The sequence below is a fragment of the Gobius niger genome (assembly GCF_951799975.1).
Source record: "Gobius niger genome assembly, chromosome: 5".
Classification (NCBI taxonomy): domain Eukaryota; kingdom Metazoa; phylum Chordata; class Actinopteri; order Gobiiformes; family Gobiidae; genus Gobius; species Gobius niger.
In genome coordinates, this window is record NC_136856.1 from 39,111,643 (window position 1) to 39,139,202 (window position 27,560).

At 42.5% G+C, this 27,560-nt stretch overlaps 1 protein-coding gene across 2 annotated transcripts; it reads left to right on the top strand.

Moving 5' to 3' along the window:
- The first annotated feature begins 295 nt into the window (after window positions 1-295).
- On the top strand, window positions 296-27,560 carry pxk (PX domain containing serine/threonine kinase). 2 transcript variants are annotated; one of them, XM_079556013.1, is made up of 19 exons: window positions 296-599; window positions 4,921-4,971; window positions 5,056-5,103; window positions 9,481-9,667; window positions 9,899-9,976; window positions 11,530-11,603; window positions 11,878-11,952; window positions 12,037-12,138; window positions 16,233-16,334; window positions 16,403-16,564; window positions 17,868-17,985; window positions 19,695-19,773; window positions 19,842-19,890; window positions 20,464-20,541; window positions 20,631-20,717; window positions 22,046-22,109; window positions 22,181-22,237; window positions 23,159-23,186; window positions 26,954-27,085. In XM_079556013.1, the coding sequence occupies exons 1-18, from the start codon at window positions 495-497 to the stop codon at window positions 23,173-23,175; spliced, it is 1,533 nt and encodes a 510-aa protein (XP_079412139.1). In that variant the 5' UTR covers window positions 296-494; the 3' UTR covers window positions 23,176-23,186; window positions 26,954-27,085. The 2 variants fall into 2 exon arrangements, with proteins under 2 accessions (XP_079412139.1, XP_079412138.1); XM_079556012.1 differs by lacking the exon at window positions 23,159-23,186 and having other exon boundaries at window positions 26,954-27,560.

Below are 27,560 nucleotides of genomic sequence, written 5' to 3' on the forward strand. Positions count from 1 at the left end.
TAGTTTTGAGTATGTATTACAATAGTTTTAAATTTCAGCTGTTACATTTTTTCCTACTATTTTACCATTTTCTACTTTGTTTCTTCTACTTTGTTTTCTTATATGAAATGTATTTTTTTTTTTAAAAGACACATTTTATATATTATACTCGCTTCGTGTATACGGTTCCACGATATAAGTCTTGGACAATAATAATAATATAGTATTTTATTAGTTTTGCTAACATTGAGTTGTGGGCGTGGGCGTACCGTACCAACATGGCGGCTGCGTGTGTACGTGTGACGCATGGACGCATGTTTGTAGTCGCTTCCTTCCGTGTTTGATGAATCCCAGGCTGAAGTGTCCAGTCAGCCGCCCTCCTAGCACCTCTCGGCGGGCTTTCAGGCTCTCTCCTCCCGGTGTCGGATCCTTCTGGTAACCTAACTCAGCTCCCGTGGCTCTACCCCGGGGAAACCCTCTCTCCTCTGGCCGCCTGTTGATGCCCGGGGCCGGGGATGTCTTCGTACGTGGAGACGCCGAGCCCTGGGAGGCAGCTCCTGGATGATACTGTCCCCCTCACTGCGACCATCGAAGCCAGCCAGAACTTGCAGTCTCACACGGTACACCTTTTTACGTCATAAATTACGACTTAGTCTGTTTGACAATCCTAATTTTTGTCATTGATGTCTTAAAAAATAGCGCACCAAAGCACTAGCTGCGTCAGAAGTTCCATTATCGGACATGGCTAAGTTGTGCTCGTTTTTGACACATTTCGTCTGATCGAACTGTTATTATTTCATCAGAATGCTTCAGTAAATAGTCCACTGCTGTCACGAGGGTAAAGGTGAAGGTTGACAGCGGTGACATGCTGATTTCTCTCTTCCCCCCCTAGGTTTAGTGTTTGATATTTGGACACAGTAGCAGCTGACTGCGCACACTGGCTTTGATTAAGCAATTTCCTGGCAGTTTTCTCCTTAGATGCACTTTTCAGACTGCAAAAACATTTACAGAGTAGCCCCCAAATGTCGTAATAGTTAAATAGGTTAACCATTACGAGGCTGTCAAAAGACACTTGCAGCTTTGTGGTGTTATTGCTGTAGATCAGAAATGTGTATTACTGGCATAAGGTTATACTCATGAATGAAATTCCCATTCCAGGTTTCATTGAATTGACAATTTTAGTGCTTTCTCATGTTGAAGTATACTTATTTATCCCCTCATCTCTACATTACTGCATGTTCATCTTAAATGCATTGCAGTAGATAATTGATGCGTCATTGCGCGTCTGTTTCGTTTTCCTGAAAAAAAAAAAACGACATTTCAAAATCCTGATGACACACACACTTTCACAGGAAATGTCCTGTTCTATTCCTTCCTTTTTTTGACCAACAAAAAATACGTTTAATTTGAATTTACCCCACATCTCCAACACTGAGTAGCCAAGGCTGTGCTAATTAAAAGACGACCTTTGAAACCGCGAAACACAGTGCCACATTGTACGGCAAGAACGAATCCTCATGGGGAAAAGCGCCGCTTTAACGTTAAAATTAACTGTTTAATATGAATTTACGGTTTTAAACTTGATATTACAACATTGTGAGATGTAATGTAGTGTTTTCAATTATTCGGTATGCATCGAATTAACAAAATGCACAATTTTCTTAAAAGACACAAGAAATGTTTAGAAACCCCGCATTGCTACGCTAAATTTAATGTAAAAAGGCTGTTGTTTGGATTTAGCGCTGATACTTGTACATCTTAATGTGAGAGTTTTGGTTAAAGAATGGTTTTAAATGTGGATGCGGATGTCAGCGGTGGTTCCCGGGTGAGAGTGTCCGATAATGGGCGCCTGTGCCGGGGTTTGTTGTTGACAGCGAGTCGGAGGGAGATCAGCTGAGCGTTAGCCGAGCCTAGCCTAGCCTAGCATGCTAACGCGATGCTAATGTGGCTACAGGCTGTAAACACTGGCCACTGCAGAATGGAAGTCAGGAAATGGGGAGGAAAAGGAGAGGAAAAAATAATAAATACTCGTTCTCAAAGGACTGTGATATGAAAATATCCTCATGGGCTGTAAATCTTTTGGTTTAGACTTGTTTGACAAGATTTTATTCATGATTTTACCCTGGTTTAGTCCTATTTTGACCTAATATAGCCCTGACGTCTTCATATTTGCACCTTGCCTGGTTATGCATGAAGAACATGTTCAGTTCTGTTTAGACCAAATAAACCCTTAACATTACTGAACTTAATAGCTAGCAGTTAAAAGAGTTATGGAGTGGCTTGGTGGTTAGACTTTGTCAAGTTAAATAATTGTGCTAAAATTAACGCTTTAAATTGAATTCAAACTAGCATTAGACTTAAGTTTCTTGGAAAATTCTGACATTGCATGATGTTTTTGACATCATAGGTCTGACAATACAAATACAGTTCCTAAACTTTTCATGCAAGCACTTCGGGAACCCCTCTTTAAAAAGGTTTTTGTTTAAAACTGATTTACCAGTATCCATTTACACAGTTTACTTTGCATTTTGACCTATTCTTTAATGCATGTAATCTGTCTCTCTCTCCTCTCTCTATATATCTATATAAATATCTGTATAAATAAATATATAAATACTTCATTGAGCTCCTAAAATGGCATCACACTTGGCTCTCTGCTACCTGCTGTATAGAGCGTCCCTAAACCCAGATGTTGGGTGCAGTGCGGGTGCAGATGGTGTTCCGCGTGACCCAAACATGTTTACAGCACGTTAGCTCCTCGTCCAGGCAGAAACGCACAGTAATAGCATTAACGTGATCACATGACCGGGCGCCTGGTCAGGAGCTGTTTGTTTGTGCTGAGTCATGCTTCAGAAAGAACAGACAAAACGATTCAGTGAGCGCAGGGACATGTGTTATTCTGGAATGACAGGACTTGGGGTTTTATCAAGAAACTGTTCCAAAATGAAGGCCATAAGTGTCAGTTAGAAGCATTAGAGGTGTGTGATCAAATATTGGGAATGAAAGGGAAACATTTGGAAAGTAATTGGGAAAATCTGGGGAAAATCTTGGAAAAAATGGGGAAAATAGATTTGAGGAGGGAAAACATTTTTGTAAAATTGGTATAAAAAAATCGGGAAAATGCATGAAAAATCTGTAAAAGGAAAAAAAAGAAAAGGGAAATAAAGGGAGGAAATGTTTTTAAAAAAAATTGAAAAATAAAATTGGGGGAAAATTTGAAAGTGGGAGAAAAAATTAATTTCAAAATTATTGGTTAAAATAATAGGGGGAAAAATTGGAAAATGTATTTGTTTGTCTGCCCATTTATCTTTCAAGTGTTAAGATAATGTTAAGCACATTTTTATATACTTCTTAAAAATCATTTTTGTCAATATCGCCCAGTCCTAGGAAGCATTCAATATGACTGCAACAATAAGCACAATTTCACTTTGTTACTGACCATCTCTGCTTTTAATTATCCAAGTTTTCCACACTCTTCTGTTTGGTGGAATGTTTGCAAACCTTTAATACATAAAGGTAGTCAATAGTAAAGAACAAAAACGGACTGAATGACATGACATTATTTTGTATTTAACCACAAAGTCCCGCTGAGATTGAAAATGTCTCTTTGAAAGTGCGCTACTATGCATGTTTTAAGTGATTGGGGAAAGCGGAGGAAACGTACACAGTCGCTGGCAGAGTAAATAGCAAGAATAGGGGAAGTTAAGATAAGAGGAGAAGTGGGAAGAGAGAGAGAGTTTGTTTTTTTAGTGGATTTAACCTGAAATTGACCCGTATAGAGATTAGTCAGCGCTGAAATCTGCCCACACTGATCTCTGCTCTGTTTGAGTTTGTGACACGTAAAAAAAAAACTGGATTTGGAAAGGGAGAGGGAAGTGACAAAGGAAATTTCACTGAATCGCTGCTGTTTATTAGTCCTGGCCGTTGTCAGTGTTGAGATTTTTAGGTAGTTTTCTCCTTAACATCTTAGTTTTAACTGTCAGAATTTAAAAAAACAGCCCAAACTCTGTATTCACCATGTTTATTCTTCATTTTGTCACTTTGCGCTGGAGATTTATCCAGGAAGTAACTCCAACATCACTGTGTGACTCCCTGATCCTTCCCACACTTATTCATTCCCAAATACTGACATGTTTGGTATCCACGTGTAGCACGAAAGGCTGTGACTGAGAGGACGCTGTAATCCAAATACGGTCATTTCCTTTGTGGGAGACAGCAGCGGCTAAAGACAGGAGAAATATACACAGGGCGCACAAAGGGAGTAAACTGTAGGGCCGTTTTCTCCTGAATGCTCCATGTGTTTGTAAAAAAAATGCGCTATTTTGCGATAGATTGCGGCTTATTCTGATACCGATATTGCCTTACGCTATTTTTTTTTTTGCGACATATTCCGCATGCTTACCTTAAAATTAGTTTTATCCTTCTGTATATCCTTGAAAAGGCTTAGATTTGTCATTAAAAATCAATGTTATGAAAGAACCAGGTGCAGGACCTTTTTAAAGCTCAACTAAACACCAGTGCCCAGCCTTACTCCGCCAACAAGAAAAGTTTGAAAATTGTATCTAAAAGGGGCGAGCAGAGGGCTTAGAGTTGGGCGTGGTCTTGGCTGTGACACACATCGGCGTTGGCAGCATGACAGCTAGCTAATAGTAATGATAAAGAGCGACAGTGAGTGACATTTCATCTACAATTGGCTGTAGCCCATACGTTAGCATCATCCAGAGTAGCATACCAGCACTAGCTCGCATCGATCCAGTGAAAACAAGTATTAAGTACTAATAACGTCAATAGCCAGTAGCTACATAGAGCAGCCTTTAAGATGATCACACACTCAGGCTTGACGCAGTTATAAGCTAAAAATAAGTTGATTTGGTGTAGTGCCCTCATCCTTAAAATCGTATCATGCATACAACAAACGTCTTGTGTTGATGTGTTTTTCAGGAGTACATCATTCGCGTGCAGAGGGGCGTGTCCTCTGACAACAGCTGGCAGGTAATCCATCAATCACAGTCTTTGTTTACCCCCAATTTTAACCTGTTTTGGGGAGGAAACTGACCGCGCTTCATGTTTCTGCAGGTGATTCGCCGATACAGCGACTTCGACGCCCTCAATTCCGGCCTGATGGTGAGACACAGGATTTTACACACGGCATGGGACTAAATACAAAAGTCTAAATCTGTTCATACCATGGTCTGGGTGAATACTCGATTGCGATTGGCTGGTGGGTGCTAACAAGCGTGCACACGTAGTCCGGTAGTTAAATCACTGGGATATCACTCTGCAGTGGGCGTGTCGCCATAGCAACGCATGACACAGCTGAATCAGATAAACGCGTAATAGATACAGACGGCATCTCGTCATAGAAGGGGGCGTGGCTTCACCGAGGGGGAAAATAGAATCTTTAGAGAAACACAATTTTCCACTCTTTTTCACCATTTTCGGGTGGAATATGAACTCATTTATCACACACAAATAAAGTCAAGTGTAAATCGGGCCCATATGGATATTTTCTCACAGCCGATTGTTCAGTAGAAGTGAAAAAACGGCAGTTGTAGCAAGCGCTAGCTAACCGTTAGCATTAGCCCGATGCTAACATGTAGCATCAAGTTAGCATTCTCCGTTATTCATGTATTTATGGGCCGTTGAACCACTTTGCTCCTCCCCATGTCTTTGTATCTTTATTTAGTAGAAAACTATATCCATAATTCAGCATTTGTTAAAGAAGTTTTTGAATAATTAGAGAAAGTTTACATTTTTTCAAAATTGTTTTCCCCCTTAACTGTTTTCAAAAGTGACCATATATGGGCGATTCCAGAGATGCCGTCTGTATCTATTAGTGACTGACAACACATATGAGATAAAATGATCCCAGAACTTAAAGGGACTATACAGAGTTTAAAAATGTCAAAATTCTGTATTTTCCTCCCCCTACATGTTCCAACAATGTCCTAATGTGTAGAATGAGCTCAGACCTGTTCACCACAACTGCCTCTAAAACCCTGCACTGTCACTCAGAAAGGTGTTACTTTGTGTCTGAAGTGCCGTCATGCACGAGCTTGATATAGAAGCTGCAGTTACACGCATGACCTGGCGTGGCAGTAGTGAGTATAAAATGGCTAACTTGCATCTAGCCCTTTTAAGCATATTTGGCTGGATTAGTAAAGTCATAGTAATGCACGGCTCCTCGTTGTTTAGTCCTTACTTAATGTAGCAGTAGAAAGTTCTCTGAATTAACATGAAACCAACACAAGTCCTGGTTTTGGGGAATCATGCAATTAAAAAAAAAAAAAGTCAAGTATCACAGCTTTAAAGGCTTTTCTCGGCAGACAAAAGTCTTTCAGTTCGACTTTAAGGGATTTTTGTCACAACAGTCCTTTGCTCATCATTTTTGTCTCCAGAATGCATGAGGCCTGTCTGAATTAGGGATGGGACGATAATGACATTTTGAGTCATGATTATTATGGTCAAAATAATTGCGATTAAAGGGACTATATCATGCTATTTTAGCCATTCCAAAGTTAAGTATAGGCATTTATATGATAAATTGTACCTCTACCATTATGGAGCACTCATTTTTGTGATAAATATAAGTGTTTTCTGGAGGTATTTTTCGAACCCGGAAGACACAACGCTTCGATTCAGTTAACTCCGCCTCCTCTCTCCGCACATACTTTACCGTAATATAAATAAACAGCAATAAGTGAAATTGCTTCACGATGGAGTTATACGGAGTTGACACCTGCAACACAGCTTCATAAATGGCTAACACACAAGCTAATATGCTAACACACAAGCTAACCCACGTTTGGACTGACTCACCGCTCTGGTCCATCGCTGTTTACATTGTGGGACTCGCGTTGGTTATAAAAGTGAATCCACTTTGATTCTGGCGAAGGTTCACCAAACATCCATCAGTGACAGTCACAGAAAAACAATATTTTGGTGATAGTCGCTGAATCCCGGAGAAAAAAAACACTTCTGATAAAGAGTGGCCTCTTCCTGAAAAAGGTTGAATAAACTCCTCGTCCTCGTAGCCAAACGCGCTTCTTTTTCTCCGTCCGTGACATGATCGTTAGGTAAGAATAAAGAACAGGTGTGTTCAGCTGCAGCGCAAACATGACTGATCTGTTCAGACGCTCAGGGGTGTTTGTTTTGGCCACAGCTGACCTGGAAGCACCTCGGGCACATCCTTTTTCTTTTCTTTTTTTCTTTTTTTTCTTTTTTTGTGTGTTTTGTTTCTCTCTTACGACAGAAATAATGAAAACGCTGTTTTACAAATTAAAATCAGGCCGTAAGCATAGAATTAAGACATTACATTACAGACGTCGAGCACTTCCGTTCCGCTGTTACGACACAACTGAACACTCAGTCGTTCACCAGGAGAGGGCGGAGCCTCAGAGAGCAGGATTCAGGAGGATTACTGAGAGCTGCGTGACTGAAGCCACAAACCACTCTGTGGGTGTTTTTGATAAGGAAATAGCAGAACAACATGGCTAAAAGCTCCAAAAAGTCGATTTTGCATGATATAGGACCTTTAAACAAATTTAATAAAAAAAAAAAAAGTTTGAACGGTTGGTTTCTTAATCCAGCATTATCGCAGAAGAACCAAACTGAAAATTCAAGGCTCAGGTTTTGTCAGCAGCACGTTTGTGTAATTATTCCAGAAAAAAAAGACACAGTAGAGCCATGCGGTGCTACTAGCATCAATTTTAATGGGAATTGGTCTCGACTTGTAACGCGCTTTTCCACCTCCACATTCACACTCTCATTCATACACCAGTGTACACAGACAGTGGGGGAAGTGTCTTGTCCAAGGACACAATGACAGTATGCATCTTCAGGAGCTGGGATTCGAACCCCCAACCTTCTGATCATGAGACGACCCGCTCTACCACCAAAGCCTCTGACTGAAGTTTGTCTGTAGCTTTACAAACGATGCCGGTGTTTGTCTCTCAGACCTGCATTAGCTCTCGGCGCAGACTCTTTTCTTCGAAATGTTGCTCGGGTTAGAGTTTTGTCTTTTCTTTTGCCGTCAATCCACAAAAATCCCACCCCTCAGACTTTCTCCCGGAGAGTAAAGTCTAGGTGTGGAGTGATTGTTCACTGGTCCACTTGTCATGACAGCGGCAGAACTGCTCGCTGATTAGGGGAGTACCTCTTTGGCCGGGGTCCTTTACTGCAGTGGGACCGTCGGTGGTCATCTGATGTATTTAGCCATAATTTGCCACATTTTTTATTGCGATTAATAATATTATTTATTATTATTTAACCTGAATGTTATGCTTTCTTGAGTAGACAAAAAAAATCTAAAGGGCAACATAATGACAGCCAAAATCCATGATGGATGACTTGAAGGTTTGGCCGTGGCTTTCAGTCTCCTGACCTTCACATCATTGAAGATCTGTGGATGAACCTACGTTGGAGCGTGAGATCGACAGACGGATCGGTGCGGCGTCAGCAGTGATGCGGTCGTTGTATCGGTCTGTCGTGGTGAAGAGGGAGCTGAGTCGGGGCAAAGCTCTCGATTTACCGATCGATCTACGTTCCCACCCTCACCTATGGTCATGAGATTTGGGTAATAACCGAAAGGACAAGATCGCGAATACAAGCGGCCCAAATGAGTTTCCTTCGCAGGGTGGCTGGGCGCACCCTTCGAGATCGGGTGAGGAGCTCAGCTACCCGGGAGGAGCTCGGAGCAGAGTCGCTGCTCCTTCACGTAGAAAGGAGCAGCTGAGGTGGCTCGGGCATCTGTTCCGGATGCCTCCTTGTCTCCTCCCTCAGGAGGTGTTCCAGGCATGTCCTAGTGGGACAAGACCTCGTGGAAGACCCAGGACACGCTGGTGGGACTATGTCTCCGAGCTGGCCTGGTGTGGCCTCGGGGTCCCCCCAGAACAGCTGGAGGAGGTGGGCGTGGATCGGGAAGTCTGGGCATCTCTGCTGAGACTGCTGCCCCCGCGACCCGGCCCCGGATAAAACGGAAGAAAATGGATGGATGGATAAACCTACAAAGAGCAGTGTGTGACAAACAGCCCAGAAACCTCTTTGTTCTGGGTGACTTTTGTAAAGAAGAAAGGGCTATTCTCAAACTAGAACTCAGACTCTTGGTGCCTAGGTAAGCGTTTTAAGCTTTGATACTTGACATGTTTGGATTCTTCAAGGCATTCGTTCTGCAGGGGCCAAACATTTGCTCTGGCCTTTTTTTTGTTTTATATTATGTTATTTTGAAATGTGAAAGATGAAAACAGCTGATATAGTTGTTCTTGGAATGCCTCTTCTGCAACCTCATGCCTTTTAGAGATAATTTCATCTTCCTGCTGCGTCACGTTAACAGAAATTTTCACCCAAGGGAGGAAACTTTGGCAACCCCACTGTACTGTTTTTTTAGACATATAAGAACAGTGCATTTCTCTTTCTGCCCTGTGACTGCTGAAACATGTTGAAAACGTCCATAAGTGTCTTTCCCGATGTGACTCGACTTTTGTGTTTTGTGGCGTCCGTCAGGCCTGCGGCGTGGCGCTGCAGCTGCCGCCTAAGAAGCTGATCGGGAACATGGATCGGGAGTTTATCGCAGAGAGACAGAGGGGACTGCAGACCTACCTGGACCGCATTACCCAGCATCCCCTGCTCTGCTCCTGCCTCAGTGTCAAGAGGTTCCTGGACCCCAACAGCTACTCCACCAATTACACAGGTCTGAGATTTTCTTCTAGTTTCTTCTTAAGGTTCGGGTTTTCATTCCACTCTTCCAACAACCTCTCCACTCAAGTCGCTCCTACAGACTCTACACTCTGACTCGACAACATTTGGAAGCTTTTTTCACAGAATGATTTTTACAGATCTAATTCCTGCATGATTTTGTTGAGCTTTGAACACTTGAGACGTCTGAAAGCCGTTGATGATCTGTGTTTGTTTGTCTTTGCAGAGATCGCCCTGCAGCAGGTTTCCATGTTCTTCAGGTCGGACCCCAAATGGGAGGTTCAGGAGCCGCTGAAAGACATGGGTATAATTACACTCACGCTATCTACTTGGGTTGTTACATTTTCATTTGAACGGGTGTCGATACTTTGTCATATGCTTCGCTGCGTGTTTAGCACAGAGATCCGCCTTCATCTCCACTGCCGGTGCGAAGTCAGCGCCGTGTATTTTCACTCGAGCTCAATGTCTTTCTGAATGTTTCTAAAACCCTGGATAAAGTTCTACAACTAAATGATCTGTTGTGTAAATGTAGGCTTGGATCCTGCTGCCGGACCATGTTAACCTCTTAACCCCTGCCTTAAAGGAATAGGCCACCGTTTTTAAATACAGAGATATGTTCTTACCTTAGCTTAGACAAGTTGATATGTAGCTGTCTGTTTACGTGAAGACCAGAGCACAGACGGCATTAGCATAGAGCGTCTCCTCTTCTCATCTATGGATCCAAACGGAGGGGAAGTTGGAAGCGACCAAGCTCTTACATGTTACATGAGCCTGTACACAGTCCAAGTATAGTTACACGAAATTAAACATGTCCATTTTCTAAGCGGATAAAATATGACTACGCCTATGCTACTATATTGCAAAGCCTGGTAATATTGTTTCCCTTTTTATCAGTATTTAAAAATGGTGGCCTATTCCTTTAACCGAGTGCATTTTCTCTGGTTCAGTTTTACCCAAATCTCAAAGGTTGCAGCCTATAGGCCAGAGCCTCATTTGAAAGCTAAGACCTACAAAAGTCATCTCATCGAATCTTCGCGTTTTTGTCACACATTTTTGTCGTTTGTCCCATTGTTTTCATCTTTTTTTTCCCTTACGTTTTTGACGCTCATTTGTTGCATTTTCGTCCTCGTTTTTGTCTAATTTTTCTTGCTATTTTGACACTTTTTTTCAAGAAGCTTCTAGATTTGGGTAAAGCCAAATTTGTTCCAGAAATTGGAACAAATGTGCTTGGTTCATGAGGGGGACAGGAGCAGTGTTTGGATAAAAACTGTAAAATTATCAAGTGCGGCTAACGTTAGCTTAGCGGCTCATTCATTCCTATGGCGTAGCTTAGCCTAGCCGTTACCATTCGTTTACATGTGTCGGTTAGCGCTGGATATTAAGCCGTTTGTCTCTTGAAATTCAACAAAATGAACTGAAATCAAAGCCAGCTGTACAGTCACATGTTTCCTGTTTGTGCTGGACTCAGGACTATATTTTGAGCTTTTTAAAGGAACATTTTGATAGTAATAAAATCATTTGAACGAATGCTCTGTTCTGCAGTGACTCTGCTCATGAAGGCGACACGGACAGTGTTCAACCTGATGCTCACGGGCCAAATCCAGCCAGTAAATGGTCCATATTTTAGGTTGGAGCCCAGTGCCGTATTTGACGGAATGTCACAGCTGACAAAGCAAAACATTTAAACATCAACTCTGTCCATAACGCTAGGATCAAGCCATTGTCTTCTGTTTAGCAGCTCATATATTGGCCTCAGATGTTAAAACTCCTGCACCTGTTTATAGCGTATGACGAATCTAGTCGCAGTTCACTTTTTCATCATGGTTTGTATTCATATCCATTCTGCATGTGTTTCAGGCTGGAGGATCAGGAAGAAGTATTTCATGGTCAAAAACAAGGAGCAGCCTAAAGAGAAGTACCTCCTCAGCTGGGTAAGGCCTGGCTTTGACCTGCTTCACCCTTTAGCGGCTGTAGTAATAGACTGATGCCTTCATTTAGCCTTTAGAGTGGGAGCAGGACATTTGGTCTGTCTAATATATACTGTATCAAGCTCTGGCTCTGAAACACTGTAGTTAAAGTGATTCCAGCAGCTGTTGGCATGGTGTGCCTGCCATCTCTTATTGATTCTGCCCCGGGTCAACGTGCCCCAGTCTTTAGTGAATCGTCTGAAGGTTATTTACGGCCGTAGATATGTGTGTGTTTCAGGTGGATCTGGGCCCGGACAAGTTCCTCTCAGACAAAGACCTGCAGTCAACCCTCAAACTGCTGTCTGCGCCCTCCGTATGTGTGCTTTACTTTATGTTCAGGCCTGTGGGAGTGTGTGACACACGGGGCTGTAGTGACTGACTGTGTGTGTGTCCTCAGAGCTGCTCGGTGCCGTTGGTATTCTCCAGCGTCAGTGAATCGTCAGCTCTGCTCATCAGACCCTTCAGCGAGAGCGGTTCACTACGAGATCATATCTGTAAGGTACTGCAATACTACTACTACCACTGCATCTACTTGTTCTATACTACTACTGCTACTATACTGTGACTATGTCAGAACGTATCCGTGCTAACGTAAGAACATATCCGTGCTAATGTCAGAACATATCCGTGCTAACATCAGAGCATATCCGTGCTAACGTAAGAACATATCCGTGCTAACGTTAGAACATATCCATGCTAACCCTAACCCGGGACTAAAGCCGGGACTAAAGCCGGGACTAAAGCCGGGACTAAAGCTGGGACTAAAGCCGGGACTAAAGCCGGGACTAAAGCCGGGTTGAACTGAGCAAAGAGGAGGCACATTATGTTTATAATATAAGTAAGTGCTTTATTGTCATTATACAAGCGTACAATGAAATAGTGTTCAGGTGTCCGAGTCGTGCTGCCACTGCGTCAACCTGACCCACATGACCTTGGAGGTCGGGGAAACGGTGCAGCGCCTCCTGTGTTTGTCCCTGTTTCAGAGCGTGGTGTCCTGCACTGGTCAGCTCCACCTCCTTCTTCCTCCTCCTCCTGCAGCTCTGCTCCACAACAGTCTTTCACCATCTCCTCGTCTGTCCCTTCCTTTTTTCCTGTGGCTCCTCTTGTGATGCCTCCTCTGTGCTGCAGGGCTCTTGGTGTCTTTTCAGTGCCTCAGAAGAAGACGTTTGTAGGTCTCAAATGGGTCCACCAAACCTCCACAAAAAAAAACATGTCATGTCACAAGACATGTCTTTGCCATGTTTTTGTGGAGGTATGGTGGACAATGTGGAACACAGAAACCACAAATGCAGTAACGGGAGAGAGGGAGCTTGCATAATTCGGCCTGTGCATTTTGATATTTAGAAACTCTGTGTTTTTAGAGTTAAAAAACAACAACAAATTAATAACAAGATTCAGTGAATTGTATTATTTCAAAGCACAGTAATTATTATTGGATTTAATAATGGCTTTAAAAATCCCCTCTTTTAGCCATGAATTAATCCAGTAGTTTCCATACCTTTGCATGATATTCTTTTTTTTTTTTCATTTGAATTTTATATATTATCTACAATACAATAGCTAAATAAGGATTTAAAAAGGTACATTTTAGGAAATAAATGTACATTTCCTTTCAAAATCTGTGGTTTTTCAATGTGCTTGTTTTGTAAACAAGCTTTTGGGACCGCTCTGCAGTGCCTCTGAGGGCCCCGGACTACTCTTTGGGAACCACTGGCCTAGAGTATGCGGGCCCTACTGGAACCGGGCTGCAGTATCTGGTATTTCTAAAACAATTTCGAACCCACGAGTAGAAAAATGTATAGATGAGGGGACTCAGGATGACGTTGAGATAAAGACGCCATTGCGTTTGGGTCGGAGCGTAGTACCTCCCAGCCAGTGAGTATGATGATGTAATACGGAAAAGTGCACATGAGGTAAACCATGATGACGATCCCTAACATCCTGGCGGCTTTCAGCTCCGACTTACTCACCGGCGCTGCTCCCTGGGATTTCGCGGTCGTAACCCGAGAATGCGCGGCTCGAGCCTGAGCTATCACCACGATGAATACCTTTGTGTACAAAACAGTGATGGCAGAGACGGGGATGATCAGAAACAAAAAGAGGTCTATTAGTACTGCATTGTAGCTCATGACATGCAAGCATTCCCCAGAGCAACTGCTGACACTGCCTGGATAGAACATGTTGTCAAGGAAAAACAGGAAGTTAATGAGCACAGCGCTGAGCCAACAAAGGCCGAGGCCGACCCTGACCCTGTGCACCGTGACTGTTGCCCCGTACAGCAAAGGCTGGCAGATGGCGATGTAGCGATCCACGGATATGAGCACATTCATCCACATCGCAGTGAAACTGATAACATAATTGATATAATAATAGGCGATGCACACGGCGTCGCCAAAAGGCCAACATCCCATTAGGAACTGTACCGAGGACCATGAGGAGTCCCGTGGAGAAGTCGCACACGCTGAGGGAGAGGAGGAGGAGGAGGTTGGTGGGAGTGTGGAGCTGCCTATAAACGGGGAAGAACCACAGACACAATGAGAACAACGACAAGAAGAAGCGCAGTCAAATGCAGAGTCCCATTACTTGTAGTGCGAGGTCGAGACGATGACGAGCAGGTTGAGGGTAATGGCTGACAGTGACATGGAATATAGCATGACCAGCGGCGTTTGGGCAGAAGGATGTGCGCCCTTTTTGCAAGAGGCGTTGAGCAGATGCGGGAAGCACAAATCGTCGTCTGCTGCCGTCTCCATGTCGGCATCTCTGTGCCGCATGGAGACGCGTCCTCGTGCTCAAGTCTCGCCCCGCGTGTCCTTTCATAGACGTCTCCGCTCGATTCCCCCTCCCACCTGTCCTCGAGGAGGAGGAGGAGGAGGAGGAAGAGGAGGAGGAGGTCAGCAAAACTTAATATGGAGGAGAAAGATTAAGGCGAGAGGCTGAAGGTGAAAAAGAAACAAAGGACATTTAGAGATATCTGTCATTTTCTGTTTTCATTAGGGCCAGGACTTTTTTCCATTAGTTCAGATTAATTACATAACTTTTAGAGCGGTTAAAAATGAATCCCACTTTCCTTTAGCGGCAAGTTTCCTTTTTCCTGCAGACGTTGCTTAGGGACAACACCGTGAAAGCTGAAAGAGTCAATACAAAGCGACACAATGAAGTAGAACCATAAACATACAAAATATCATTACCTTTTGTCCCCATCCCAGCAAGGAGCTAAAAACCATGCTGCACCCCCTCCCGCTATTACATGTTTGTGGAGGGAGGTGACGCAAACCGGACGCATGTCAAAATAATGTAAACCGTCCTGACAAACCCTAATGTATATGTTGTTAGTGGTAGGGGAAACCGGAGGAAACCTACAGACACTAGGAGAACATGCAAACCCAGCTGGAACGGTGGCTGCACTGTAGAGATGCGACCCGCCCCAACCTGACCTGATGTAAATCAAACCTGATCCTGAAAAAATGAGTCTGTTTGGCTGACCCTGCACTACACTAACCTTAGCCCTAATTTAAAGGCTAGTGAAGATAATCCAAACTAACTAATCCTAAAATGTATCTTAAGGAACCACAGGGACATGCAGATAGCAGATACAAGAATCAAGTAGAAAAGAGTATAAACACGTATACATACAGTACATGTACCCCTCAGGGCTGCGTACTATCGCTGCAGTTCTATATCATGTATGTACATGTACCCCTCAGGGCTGCGTACTATCGCTGCAGTTCTATATCATGTATACAGACAGCTGCAGGTCTGTCCATGAGAGCGGTTACATTATTACATTTTCCAATGAATGACACTAGCTATGAAGGCATTGTTTATTTTTTCCCTCATCTTTATTGGTCCACTTGTGTCCTGATGCAGTTACAGTTCCTGACCTATGTATTCAATGTGGTTGGATGTGTCTCCTTTTGAAGAATTGCAGATGACTTGTTGAATTGGCACACATCTCCAGAGATAGCCCTTTATACTGCAAGTTTCGTAATTCCACACAAAGTTTGGGCATCCCTTTTCCACACACCTGATTGCCCTGAAGCCCCCGTGTGGTGAAGGTGTGAACCAGGAGTGCAGTAACCTGCCGTAAACACCCGTCCTCTCCATGAGCTGCACGGAGCCAGGAGGCCAATTAATGGAGTTAATGCGTCATCGTGTTTTCTGAAGGAAAGAAAGTATGCACTCACTCTCTCCAAAATGTTTGAAGTATCTAACCAGAGTCACAAAATGAAGTAGAACAAACAAACATAAAGCTGAGCATCATGTTTCATATCATTCTATTAAAGCACTGATTTTGTTAACGTGTCAATGTGTCGCAGCCTATATGTTTAATGGTGAAGTAACTGTATAATATAACCAACCAGAAATCCTGTGAATATGATTTTCCAAATATTTAAGCAGCTGAAGACTCACCATGAGATATAGGTCCGTGTCACATTTTAGTTCCGATTATTAGCCTAGTCTAGTTTACAGCCTTTTGCTTACGAAACAACGAAAGAAGAAGAAGAAACAAAAGATCTGGCCGTATTGAGCGTGTTATCGTCCACAGTCTGATTCTGTTGAACACAATTGTTTTTGTTCTTTTGTGTTTCTCAGGTGAAGCCGAGGGAGATGTTCTTGAAGAAATACTACAGTCCCAAGAAAAGTCAAGGCCTGGACCTGCCGCACATCAGACTGTACGGACGCACCATCCTGGAGGTCAGCCCTGCTCCAGTTGCTGGTTCAAGCGCCCGGTCCAGTCGTAGTCTAACCCTCTCTCTCCTCAGACCCTGTCGCTGCTGCACGGCGCCGGTCTGTTCTACGGCCATCTTCACTGCGGGAACGTGCTGCTGGAGGACAGCGGCTGCAGACTGTTGGACCTGGAGAACGGCGTGCTGGGAGTGCCCTCTGCGCTGCGCCCCGCCTTCACACAGTTCAGGAAAATCAACGTAAGAAAAAACGAGGAGTACTCTGACCTCACAGTGTTAAAAAAAAATAGACCAAAGTCTGGGATTTTGTATCAAACTGGCATTAAATCTAAATGCTGTATTTTTATCCGAAATCATAAAATGACGGAACACTTATTTCTCATCATCCCGATCAAAAGTTGAAAAATGGCAAGAAAAGATCACATTTTGCATGTTTGGATCTGAACAAGGTCCCAAGTAGAACTTCAGTATTGCCAGGCAAGGCCATCACTGCTGAGGTGGAACAAAGTAACAGTCATTTTGAATTTCTGAAAAGATCCTGAGGGTTATAGAATAAAATAGTCAAGTGGAAGACCCAAAAAACTCTCACCAGCTCTGAGCCGGAGGATCTGATTGGATGTCCGTCAAAACTATCCTCGGCCCACGTAAGCTCTATTCCATATAGCACAACTTGACCGCGTATCGACTCTACCCAGAACACGTTTTTGTTTCCACCACACGGCTTTTGTAAGCCGCGACGAGAACAAATGTGGACAAATGCTGACTTCTGGTGGGGGTTAGGGAATCATTCTTAGGTACCAAGGAAAATAAAACAGAAATGCAGCAGCTAAAACATGAACTATAAAGGTAAGCTACATGCAAATGTAGCTTACCAGCTTAAAGGAATAGGCCACCGTTTTTACATACTGAGATATGCTCTTACCTCACTTTAGACGTGTTAATATATCCCCGTCTGGTCTTTGTCCGTGCGCGGACGTTTTGCTCCTCGTATCATTATGCCTCACAATATAGTCCCCCTTTTTATTTGCTTATAAAATCGACATGCTACATTTCTGTGTAAATATACTTCGCATGAAAACACTTCACGTAACTTTATTTAAATAGGGAACACGTGGAAGAGCTTGGTAGCTTCTATCGGGAGCTTTTTTGGAGCTATATGACATGTGGGAGAGGCTGCGTATGTGTGAGCGCACGGACAAAGACCAGACGGGGATATATTAACACGTCTAAAGTGAGGTAAGAACATATCTCAATATGTAAAAACGGTGGCCTATTCCTTTAAGTTACGCTAACAACGGCTAAATGCTAATATGGGCAAAATCCCCTTTTAGAACAGCGGTATGATGTTGTAAAATCTGAATTGTGTACGGCCTACGTGTCACTAAGGGCTGTTGAATCTCCCGCCTGCTCATCAGCAGACTGTAGTTCTACTTGGAAACTTGTTTAGATCCAACCATGCAAAATGTGAAAACTGGTCCTAAACTTTTGATGGGGACTGAGTTTGTGTCAGGAGTAAGTCAAACATCTCCTTGTTTCTCCTCAGAGCTCAGAGAGTGTCGACGTGTTCTCGTTTGGCGTGCTGTTGTACGAAATGACGTACGGTCGTCCTCCAGACTCCGTCCCTGTTGACCAGTTCACAGATGTCCCACACTCTGCAGTCGGTCAGTGAACGCACCACTCTCCCCTCGCTTATTCAGACCTACATTTACTCTCATGTCTGATTTCTGAGCAGACGATGAACTCCGAGGTAGAGATTGAGGTTCTGAAGTTGGTGAGAGTTTGTCTTCCCAAATCCATTCTATGCCCTCACATTCTCTCACTCCTAAACTACTATGGTACAACTGCATTTCATACACTTCCCGTCATATTTTTTCCTTTTTTCTGAAGGTTTTGGAGATGGAATGCCGCGTCATCAGTTCTGCTAAAGTTCTGTCGCTTGGATAGAGAGATTTTTAATGCAGTTGTAGAAATATCTAGGTTTACAAAACAGGATATGTTTGAACAAGGAAATTTGTGTGAACTTTAGATATTTTAAGTTTTCAAAAAATCTGTGGAGATTCTGAATGTGATTTTTACATCCAGCACCAGGAGAATGTGTAGTTTATTGCACACTTTTCATCAACAATGAGCTGTAGCATTGTAACATTGTAACTGGGCTAGCACGTGTTCAGAACGTCTTGATGCTCTTGCTGTGAGGAGAACATCCAGCTCTGCAGGACTGCTGAGCTCCATTTCACTGGCAGATTTTTTTCTCTTCGATAGGGATGCACCAATACCACTGTTTCTAAATCCGATACGAGTACTTTGCTTTGAGTACTTGCCAATACCAAATGCTGATACATTTGTACAACATACTTTTTGTGTGTTTAGTGTTTAGACGGTTTATAGACAGTCATTCAGACAGCTCATTTACCTGAGAAAAGTATACTTTTAAGAGAGGTTGTATCATAATTTAACACAACAAAAACAAAAGCTTTCCTCCAGTTTCATTTAACGCACAAAAGTCTTCCATTGTCTCGTCCAAACTCACAAACTAGGTGCTGTTTGTGCCAAAGAAATGGCTGTAAACCTGACCATTATAAAGTCCTGTGACGATTATTGAGATTGACCAAAGGAGAGATTGCAATTTTGATTACATTTCGATTAATTGCCCATTAAAAATCGTTTTGGGAGCTCCAGTTGCTGTGCAGACCATTTTTCATTCACTCAGTTAGTTCACTCTTGGATCCAGCATGTTAGCCTCGCCTTCTTTTGGATATGTGTGTCTTTTTCTATTCAGCTATTTACTACTGCTACTACTAACTGGCCTCTTTTCGCATTCGCCACATACTACAAACTCCTTGTGTGTGTTTTGTGTTTTTCAAATTGTTTTTATCTTTTTGTGGTCTTCTTGGTGTTGTAAAGTGCTATAGAAATAAACTTTGATTGGATGGACAACATTAGCTGCTGTTCTCAGCGCTGAGGTACAACGATACAACATTTAGCTCTGGTCAAATCCAGCTCAGACTCTGATTTAGGGCGTGTTGTCTCTATGTGGAATATTGTGTTTCCACTGAAGAATTCTCCAGTTTGTTGCTCTTTGCTCTCCTCAGTGGAGAGTAGGAGCTGCACATCAAGTTGTATCGGTTTCTGGTAATGGGGAACCACATTAATGAGTAAAGTGGCCATTACTGTGACTCTAAGCAAGTATACATACTTATATAGGAATGCAAGCATGTGGTATCGAGCTGATACTCGATACTGGCATCGGTGCATCCCTGGTTTTAGAATCATTGTAACTTGAAGGTATCATCATTCCTATAAGCACTGCTTTTACTGCGTCTTTATCTCCACACACTTCCTGCTCTGAAGATACTTCCTGTGTTTCCAGCTCCAGTTCTGCAGTCGCTGCTCTCCGCTGAGGCCTGTAAATGTGGGATGCCCTCCGTGTCTGCACTGCTCCAAACCCCGTACGATTTTCAACAAGATTCATCACATTTAAATCCAGCTGTGATGTAAAAATGTCTTGTTTTTGCAGTTTGTTCAGTGACGTCCAGCTGCAGCACTCGGAGAAGCAGCAGCTCAAGGTACTGGCAAATGACTTCAGAACCAGACGTGAAGGAGTCTTACTATTTTTTCTGTGTAATCTGGAGCACTCTAGCTTCATAATTGCCCTCGATCTCCGGGACGCTGTGTAGCATTGCGGTGAAAAATGGTCACAAGTTCGTACTCAATATCATCTCATATGTTGCAGTGTTTTGTAAATAATTTCAGAGTGGAACCTGATAGACACTTATCGTTTGTTATGTTGTGTTATGTCTTCATAGGCCTTTAGGAAGCTGGGTGCCTTTACTGTGAAAATTGGTCATGAGATTTGTAGACAATGTCACATAATATGTTGCTACCTTTTACTAATGAGTTAAGAACCATGAAAATGCAGATCAAAAGTCGGTAAAGTGAAATGGACGCAGTTTTTGTCCAAAACACTGAAACTTGGCATTTGGTAATTATCGTAGTACAATAGACTTCTCTGCTGCACCAACTCCATTTTAAAGTGTAGGCTGTTTACAACGTTGTGACATGACATGAAAATAATAAGTGATGAATAATGAAATCCAATATGTTCCTGAGACAAACCAAAGCGTGTGTCTGTGCTGCAGGTGCCGAGTCGCCTGAAGGAGGCTCTGAAAACGGCCAGAGAGAGTTTAGAGCGAAGACTCCACGAGGAGCAGAGACAGGTCTGTGCTACACTGTAGACTTTAGTCCCGGGTTAGTCCTGGTCCTGGTCTGAATGACTGATCATTCACTGAAACATTTTCATCTGCAGCTGCATCAGCACCGGCGTCTGACCAGAGCCCAGTCGCACCACTGCTCCGACGAGGAGCGGAAGAGGAGGAAGCTGCTCGCACGGAAGGTACCGTCCTGTCACTGGGTTTAAAGTAATGTCCCTTTAAGGCAGATCAAAACATCAATTTGCTTCGTTTCTTTTACTCTGTTAAGGAGAAAACAAAAATCTCAGCATTGACCAAACTGTCTCTTTTTATCTTTTCACCATGTTTATTCTCTGACGTTTTGTCACTTTGAGTCAGAGATTTATCCAGGAAGTAACTCCAACATGGCTGTGTGGCTCCCATAGACTGTATACATAAATGGACAGCTTCTGCTCACTCCTCCCCGTTTACCATAATGACCACGCTCGTGGAGGAATTCATGGCGGATTTACAGACGCCCCCTCCCCAGCTCTGATGTTCCTAAAAAGGGCATGAGGGCGGGATCTTCACTGTAGACTCCGCCCTTGCGTGACATGTAGCTCGCACTGCTCCAATGCTAACAGTCCGACCCTCATTAAGTACGAGATTTCTAAAATTCTTTGTACGAAAGCTAGCCTGGTTTCTTTAATTGTAACTAACCCAGCGTTATCACAGGAGGAATATCTAGCTCTTGATAGTTCAAAAAAATTGGACCAGGCTTTAAAGTTGTTTTTAATGCGTCTTAAGTCCAAAGTGCTTTTCAATGGGGCGACTAGCGGCGATATGGAGGTACTACAGCAATGGCGGCCTCTAGTGTCGTGGGCATAAAGCAGAGCAGCCAGCGGCCATTGGTCACTCCCTGGTCTTTCCAACACTTATTCATTCACAAATACATGCAAGTTTGGTATCTACGTATAGCATGAAAGGCTGTGACCGAGATGGCACTGTCATCCAAATATGGTCATTTCCTTTGTGGGAGACAGCAACGGCTAAAGACAGGAGAAATATACACAGGGCGCAGACTCTAGGGCCGTTTTCTCCAAATGAGGTTTTTATTCCACACTTTAGTCCACACTTTACAGGAGGGAGGATTTTGTCAGTAAAAACTAAACAAGATCCAAAATCCGTCAGAGCAAATGCTTTGAACTAATGTGTAGAGGCAGTAGGCAAAATATTTACTAAGTAAGAGTAGTTAAGTACTTGTGAGTAAAAAGTTTTGTTCATGTTTTAGTCGTGTCATAAATGATGAGAAACAAAACACGAATGAAAAAAAAATTGTTGAAAATACCGCAAAAACGTATAGAAATAAACAATGAATTAAGTAACAAAATAATAAATGCACATAGTAACTTAAATGTTTAAGTGACAATTTTATTTTGCCCAAGAAATGGATACTTCATTTCAACATTATTCAAATAGAAGTAACAAGTACTGTGTGAAAAAAAAGTGAAAATCCAGTTATTAAACGGTGGAACATGTGTGTGTTTTGCAGAAGTGTCGACAGTCGGCATTTGAGAACGAGGAGGAGCTCTCCGTCAGAAACAACAATAACTCCGGTCAGAGTCGCTTCACTAAACTGACTCAGCACAATCACAAACTGTTCATTGACACGTTTAGTCTTCTCTAGGTTCTGGAGCCAGTTCTCCTCCCACGTGTCCCTCGTCCCCCACACCGCCCCCTACAGGTCAGTGATGGAAAGTTTGCTTCATGATAACTACAAACCAAATCGATTTCTGTTCATTTTGTTAGACATTCTCAAAGACTATACTGAACTTTTGCACGACCAAACTTAAAAAAAAATGTTTTTCCTTGTTGAATCTGATTGGATACTCTCCGACCATGAGCAGACCTCGCTCACACTGAACCCAGAGTCAGTGTGGCAAGTTCTCTCCTCTGTGTATGACCATGATTGTCATATCTGTCTATCTCTCTTTCTCTCTCTCTCTTCTCTCTGTACTCTCTCCTATATCTCTCTCGCTCTCTCTCCTCCATCTCATCTGTCTGTCTCCTCTCTCTCTCTCTCTCCTTCAATCTCTCTCTCCTTTCTATCTCTCCTTTCTTTCCTCACCCCTCTCTGTACTCTCTGTATCTTCTCCCTCTCCTTTCTCTCCTCTCTCTCCTCTATTCTCTCCCTCTCCTCTTCCACCTCTCTTCTCTACTCTCTCCACTCTCATCTCTTCTCTCACCCTCAGCTCTCGTCTCTCTCTTCTTCTCTTCTCTCTCTCTCTCACTAGCCCCGTTGTCTTTTTCTTTCCCTCGTTAACCCTTTGTCTTTCTCTCCCTCTTTTTCTCTTTTCGCTCTCTCCTTTTTGTCTTCCCTCTCTTCTCCTCTCTACCTCTCTCATTCACCCTTTAATGTTTTCTCTTTCTTTCATTAACACTTTGTTGTCTTTTCTCTTTTTATCTTTCATTAACCGCTTGTTGTTTCTCTTATAACCCCTCGTCTCTCTCTCTCTCATTAACCAATTGTTGTGTCTCTCTCTCTCTCTCTCTCTCTCTCTCTCTCTCATTAACCACTTGTTGTCTCTCTCTCTTGTTAACACTTTGTCTCTCTCTCTTTCATTAACCCTTTATTGTTGTCTCTTTTGTGCGTCTCTCCCGTTAGAGCATGCTCAGTTCTGACGTGTTTCTGGGTAATGTAGTTTTTCCTGTTTTTTGGGCTTATCTCAAACTTCGGTCCTTCCGCCGACCGTTATCCTCCATCTCCCACAATGCACCAGTGATAAAAGACACCCCAGTTTGGATAGCTGACATTTTGGAGTAAAATCTAGTGACTTTTCCTTTAAATAACAATAAAAGTTATCAGGATATAATGACATACATTTCATTGTCGATGATGGACTGAGGTTTGGGATTTGCCTTCTGTCACTGATTGTAAATCCTTTTAAAATGGCCGCCTGGAAACAAAAAGAGTTGGTTCGGCTACGCTCTGTCAATGCTCAATGTTGGGGGAACAGCTCCCCCTGATGGCCATGTGTCATCCCTTTGGGACTTCTTTAATCAGTAAATCTTCCCTTTTGATTAAACGTGCTCAGCTTTAGGCCTATTTCATGATCCGTGGATAATTTACAAAACTTGATTTAATAATATATATATAATATAAAAATGACATTATAAACCAACAAAAGTCTTGGTTCCACATTAACGTAACGAAACGATCAAGTTCAGCTCAGCTTTCAAATCAAATCAAATTTATTTATATAGCACATTTAAAACAACTGCTGTTGACCAAAGTGCTTCACAAAAAGGCCTACAGTACAGCTTTAAAGCGCAAACGTCCTAATATACAAAAGGTGCTTGGTTACAATGTTACTTGAGTACTGGGAGTAACTGTTTGAGCGTAAAATTCAGATTTATGTTTCAGTTGTGACATAAGTTATGAGAAATGTAACTTAAAGGAGCTATATCATGCTATTTTAGCCATTCCAAAGTTAAGTATAGGCATTTATATGATATATTGTACCTCTACCATTATGGAGCACTCATTTTTGTGATAAATATAAGTGTTTTCTGGAGGTATTTTTCAAACCCGGAAGACACAACGCTTCGATTCAGTTAACTCCGCCCCCTCTCTCCGCACATACTTTACCGTAATATAAATAAACAACAATAAGTGAAGTTACTTCACGATGCAGTTATACGGAGTTGACATCTGCAACACAGCTTCATAAATGGCTAACACACATGCTAATATGCTAACACACAAGCTAACCCGCGTTTGGATTGACTCACCGCTCTGGTCCATCACTGTTTACATGATGGGACTCGCGTTGGTTATAAAAGTTAATCCACTTTGATTCTGGCGAAGGTTCACCAAACATCCATCAGAGACAGTCACAGAAAAACAATATTTTGGCTGATAGTCGCTGAATCCCGGAGAAAAAAACAGCTGAGTGGCCTCTTCTTGAAAAAGGTTGAATATAAACTCCTCGTCCTCGTAGCCAAACGCGCTTCTTTTTCTCCGTCCGTGACATTATCGTTAGTTAAGAATAAAAAACAGCTGTGTCCAGAGTAGGTAACGAGCTCCATCTTCAGCTGCAGCACAAATATGACTGATCTGTTCAGAAGCCATGTGTTTGTTTTGGCCTCAGCTGACCTGGAAGCACCTCGGGCACATCCTTTTTTTTTTTTTTTTTTTTTTTTTTTACTCTTTGTTTCTCTCTTACGACAGAAATAATGAAAACGCTGTTTTACAAATTAAAATCAGGCCGTAAGCATAGAATTAAGACATTACATTACAGACGTCGAGCACTTCCGTTCCGCTGTTACGACACAACTGAACACTCAGCCGTTCACGAGGAGAGGGAGGAGCAGCTGCTCAGAGAGCAGGATTCAGGAGGATTACTGAGAGCTGCGTGAATGAAGCCACAAACCACTCTGGGGGTGTTTTTGATAAGGAAATAGCATAACAACATGGCTAAAAGCTCCAAAAAGTCGATTTTGCATGATATAGGACCTTTAATGTGAAAATCCTGTGTACCAAAAAGAAACAACAACAACTAACAGCAAATATTTTAGTTCAATTTGAAACTTCTGTAACTTGCATATTCATAATAAATCTTGGACAAACAGTGACTCTGCAACATTTCAGCTGATTATTGTGGAGAGCGAGGAGTTATTTCGTTTCTAGGTTAAAGGTGATTTGTTCAGAGCAAATTGGGCCAAAAAACCTGTAAGTTGAGTTTCTCCACAGCGTCTGGAGACTCGGTGGGCGGCCATCTTAAAACACACATGTCCACAGAGTCTGTCCCTCTAACAGACTCTGTTTGGAGATGAGTCTGTGTGCGTCTGTCTGCTGCATGTTCACGTAAAGGTTTCACATTTGGAGGTGGGGACTTTTCATCCCGCAGGGTTGACACTAGGGCTGAACAGAATGTCCCTAAACGTCACACTCACACTGCCTTAAATTACAGCATAGAGAGTTAAAATGACTGGAACGTAGAATATCTGACACGGACTATGTATTTTTGAGCTTAAAATATGAAAATTGTATTCTCAACATTTTTTGTAATCAAAAAGTGGTTTCAGATAATAGGTTTCCCAAATTAAGAAGAAGGAGGCAATTTTGGCCCTTCTTGGTGTTGTGGGACCAGTCCAGTTTATTGTTGAGGTGAACACCCAGCTACATGAAACTGTCCACCTCTTCAATGGATGTTCAGCGGTTTGTGTGGTAGTGTCTTCCTCTTGAAGTTGATCTCCTTACTTACTTACCTACCATCTCCACTCCTCTTACTGGTGTTCAAGCACAGGTGGTTGCGCTCACACCTGTCCACAAAGTACATAATGAGTGCTCCAGTTCCTTCCCCTCAGATATGTAAAAACATGGCCCATTTTCACCCGGATATTCGAAATCATCAGCTTGATTCAATTCTTAAGCTTGATTCAATGTTAAATTTAATTTAAATTAAATATTTAATAATAAAAAAGGGCTCATGAAATGTGTGTTTAAAGACCTTTTGGTTTTATTTAAAAAGTGTTAAATTTAAATTTCAAAGCACTTCATTTTGTTTCATTAGAAAAAAAGTTATTTTTTGCCTTGAATTTATGGTTTTGATTTGTTTGAATGTGTCATTGTCATTTGGTGCGACCGTTCATCATGTGGTGCGACTAATAAGGGTTAGGGTTATACCTGTATTAAATTCTAAATATTACATATTCATTATAAATATTAATCTCTGGCACACTTTAATCAGTTTTATACAATTCATGGGAAAAAATAAGTCTGAACTTTATTAAGATTATGACATCATAGAATAAATAAAGTTAATTTTTTATATCTCAGTATGTAAAAACGGTGGCCTATTCCTTCAAATTATGACACATTTCTTACTTTATTTTTCCTCAAAAGTTTGCTGTTGTGTTAAATTTATATAGATACATTTTCAAATGTCCCACATTCTTTTGTGTAATTGCATTGTTATGTGTCTTTATGTTTGTTGTAACTACAAAACTTCCTCCATTCGTTCAGTCCTGGTATCAACCCTCAGGTACCAAACAGGGGATCTGTTTGTCTCCATTTTTGTTTTCATGTTATTTCCTTTTCAGTTTTTGCTTCAAAGCTTCGCAAACCGTGAAGACCACGATTCTTCCTGTTTCCATCAACTCCGTCACGGTTGATAGAAGCTGCTGCTGGTTTTTATTTTTGCTTTTTTTTTGCTGAAAGTAATGAAATATTTAATGTTCATTACGCACAGGAAGTAAACGTTGCTTCCTGTTTCTCACATAATGTTTCACGTCACTGTTGTGAAGAGCTGCTCTCATGGAGATATGATGGAATCAGGAGTAAATTGGGATTAATCCAGGTTTGAGTATTACAACAGTAGGACTAAAGCTTCTCAATGAAAGCAGCTCATTAAGCACGGTCATTTTTATTTTCTGACAGTTGTTCTTCCTTCCGCAGCCGGCCCACCCCCTCCACCTCCCCCGCCTCCTCCGCCACCTCCCCCTACAGCCCCTGTAGCGCCCCCTGCAGTGCCCTCCAGCGGCCGCGCAGCTCTGCTCAGCTCCATCCAGTCCTTCAGCAAAGTCCACCTGAAGAAAGCGGAGACGACGGACCGCAGCCAGCCCATAGTATGACCACGACCCGCGCCAGGCCGAACCGGGTCAAACCGGGACTTAAGTGTGCCAACCGGGCCAACAAACTGCACTTTTGAGAATCTCCGGACCTTCTCGCCTAAATCATTTAATTCATCATTTAAACTTAAAGTCTTAAGCGGGAAACGAGTGAGCAAGAGGCTCTTCTTATGTCTGCACACACTAAAGCTAGAAACAATCAGGTGAGCTGTAGAGAAGGCCATTTGAGCACTGAAGCGATCAGGTGGAACTGCCCGGACTTGAGAGAGGCACCACCCTGTGACATCATCAGGTGGAACAGAGCGTTCAGGCCTTTGGAGGAGGACACAGACTGGTGTTTTTCATCTGGGAGACTGACAGAAGTGGTTCAGCTTTCACAAAAGCAAAAGATTTTTTTTTGCCAATCAGTTTTGGTCTCCTTCCTCGGTTCTTTG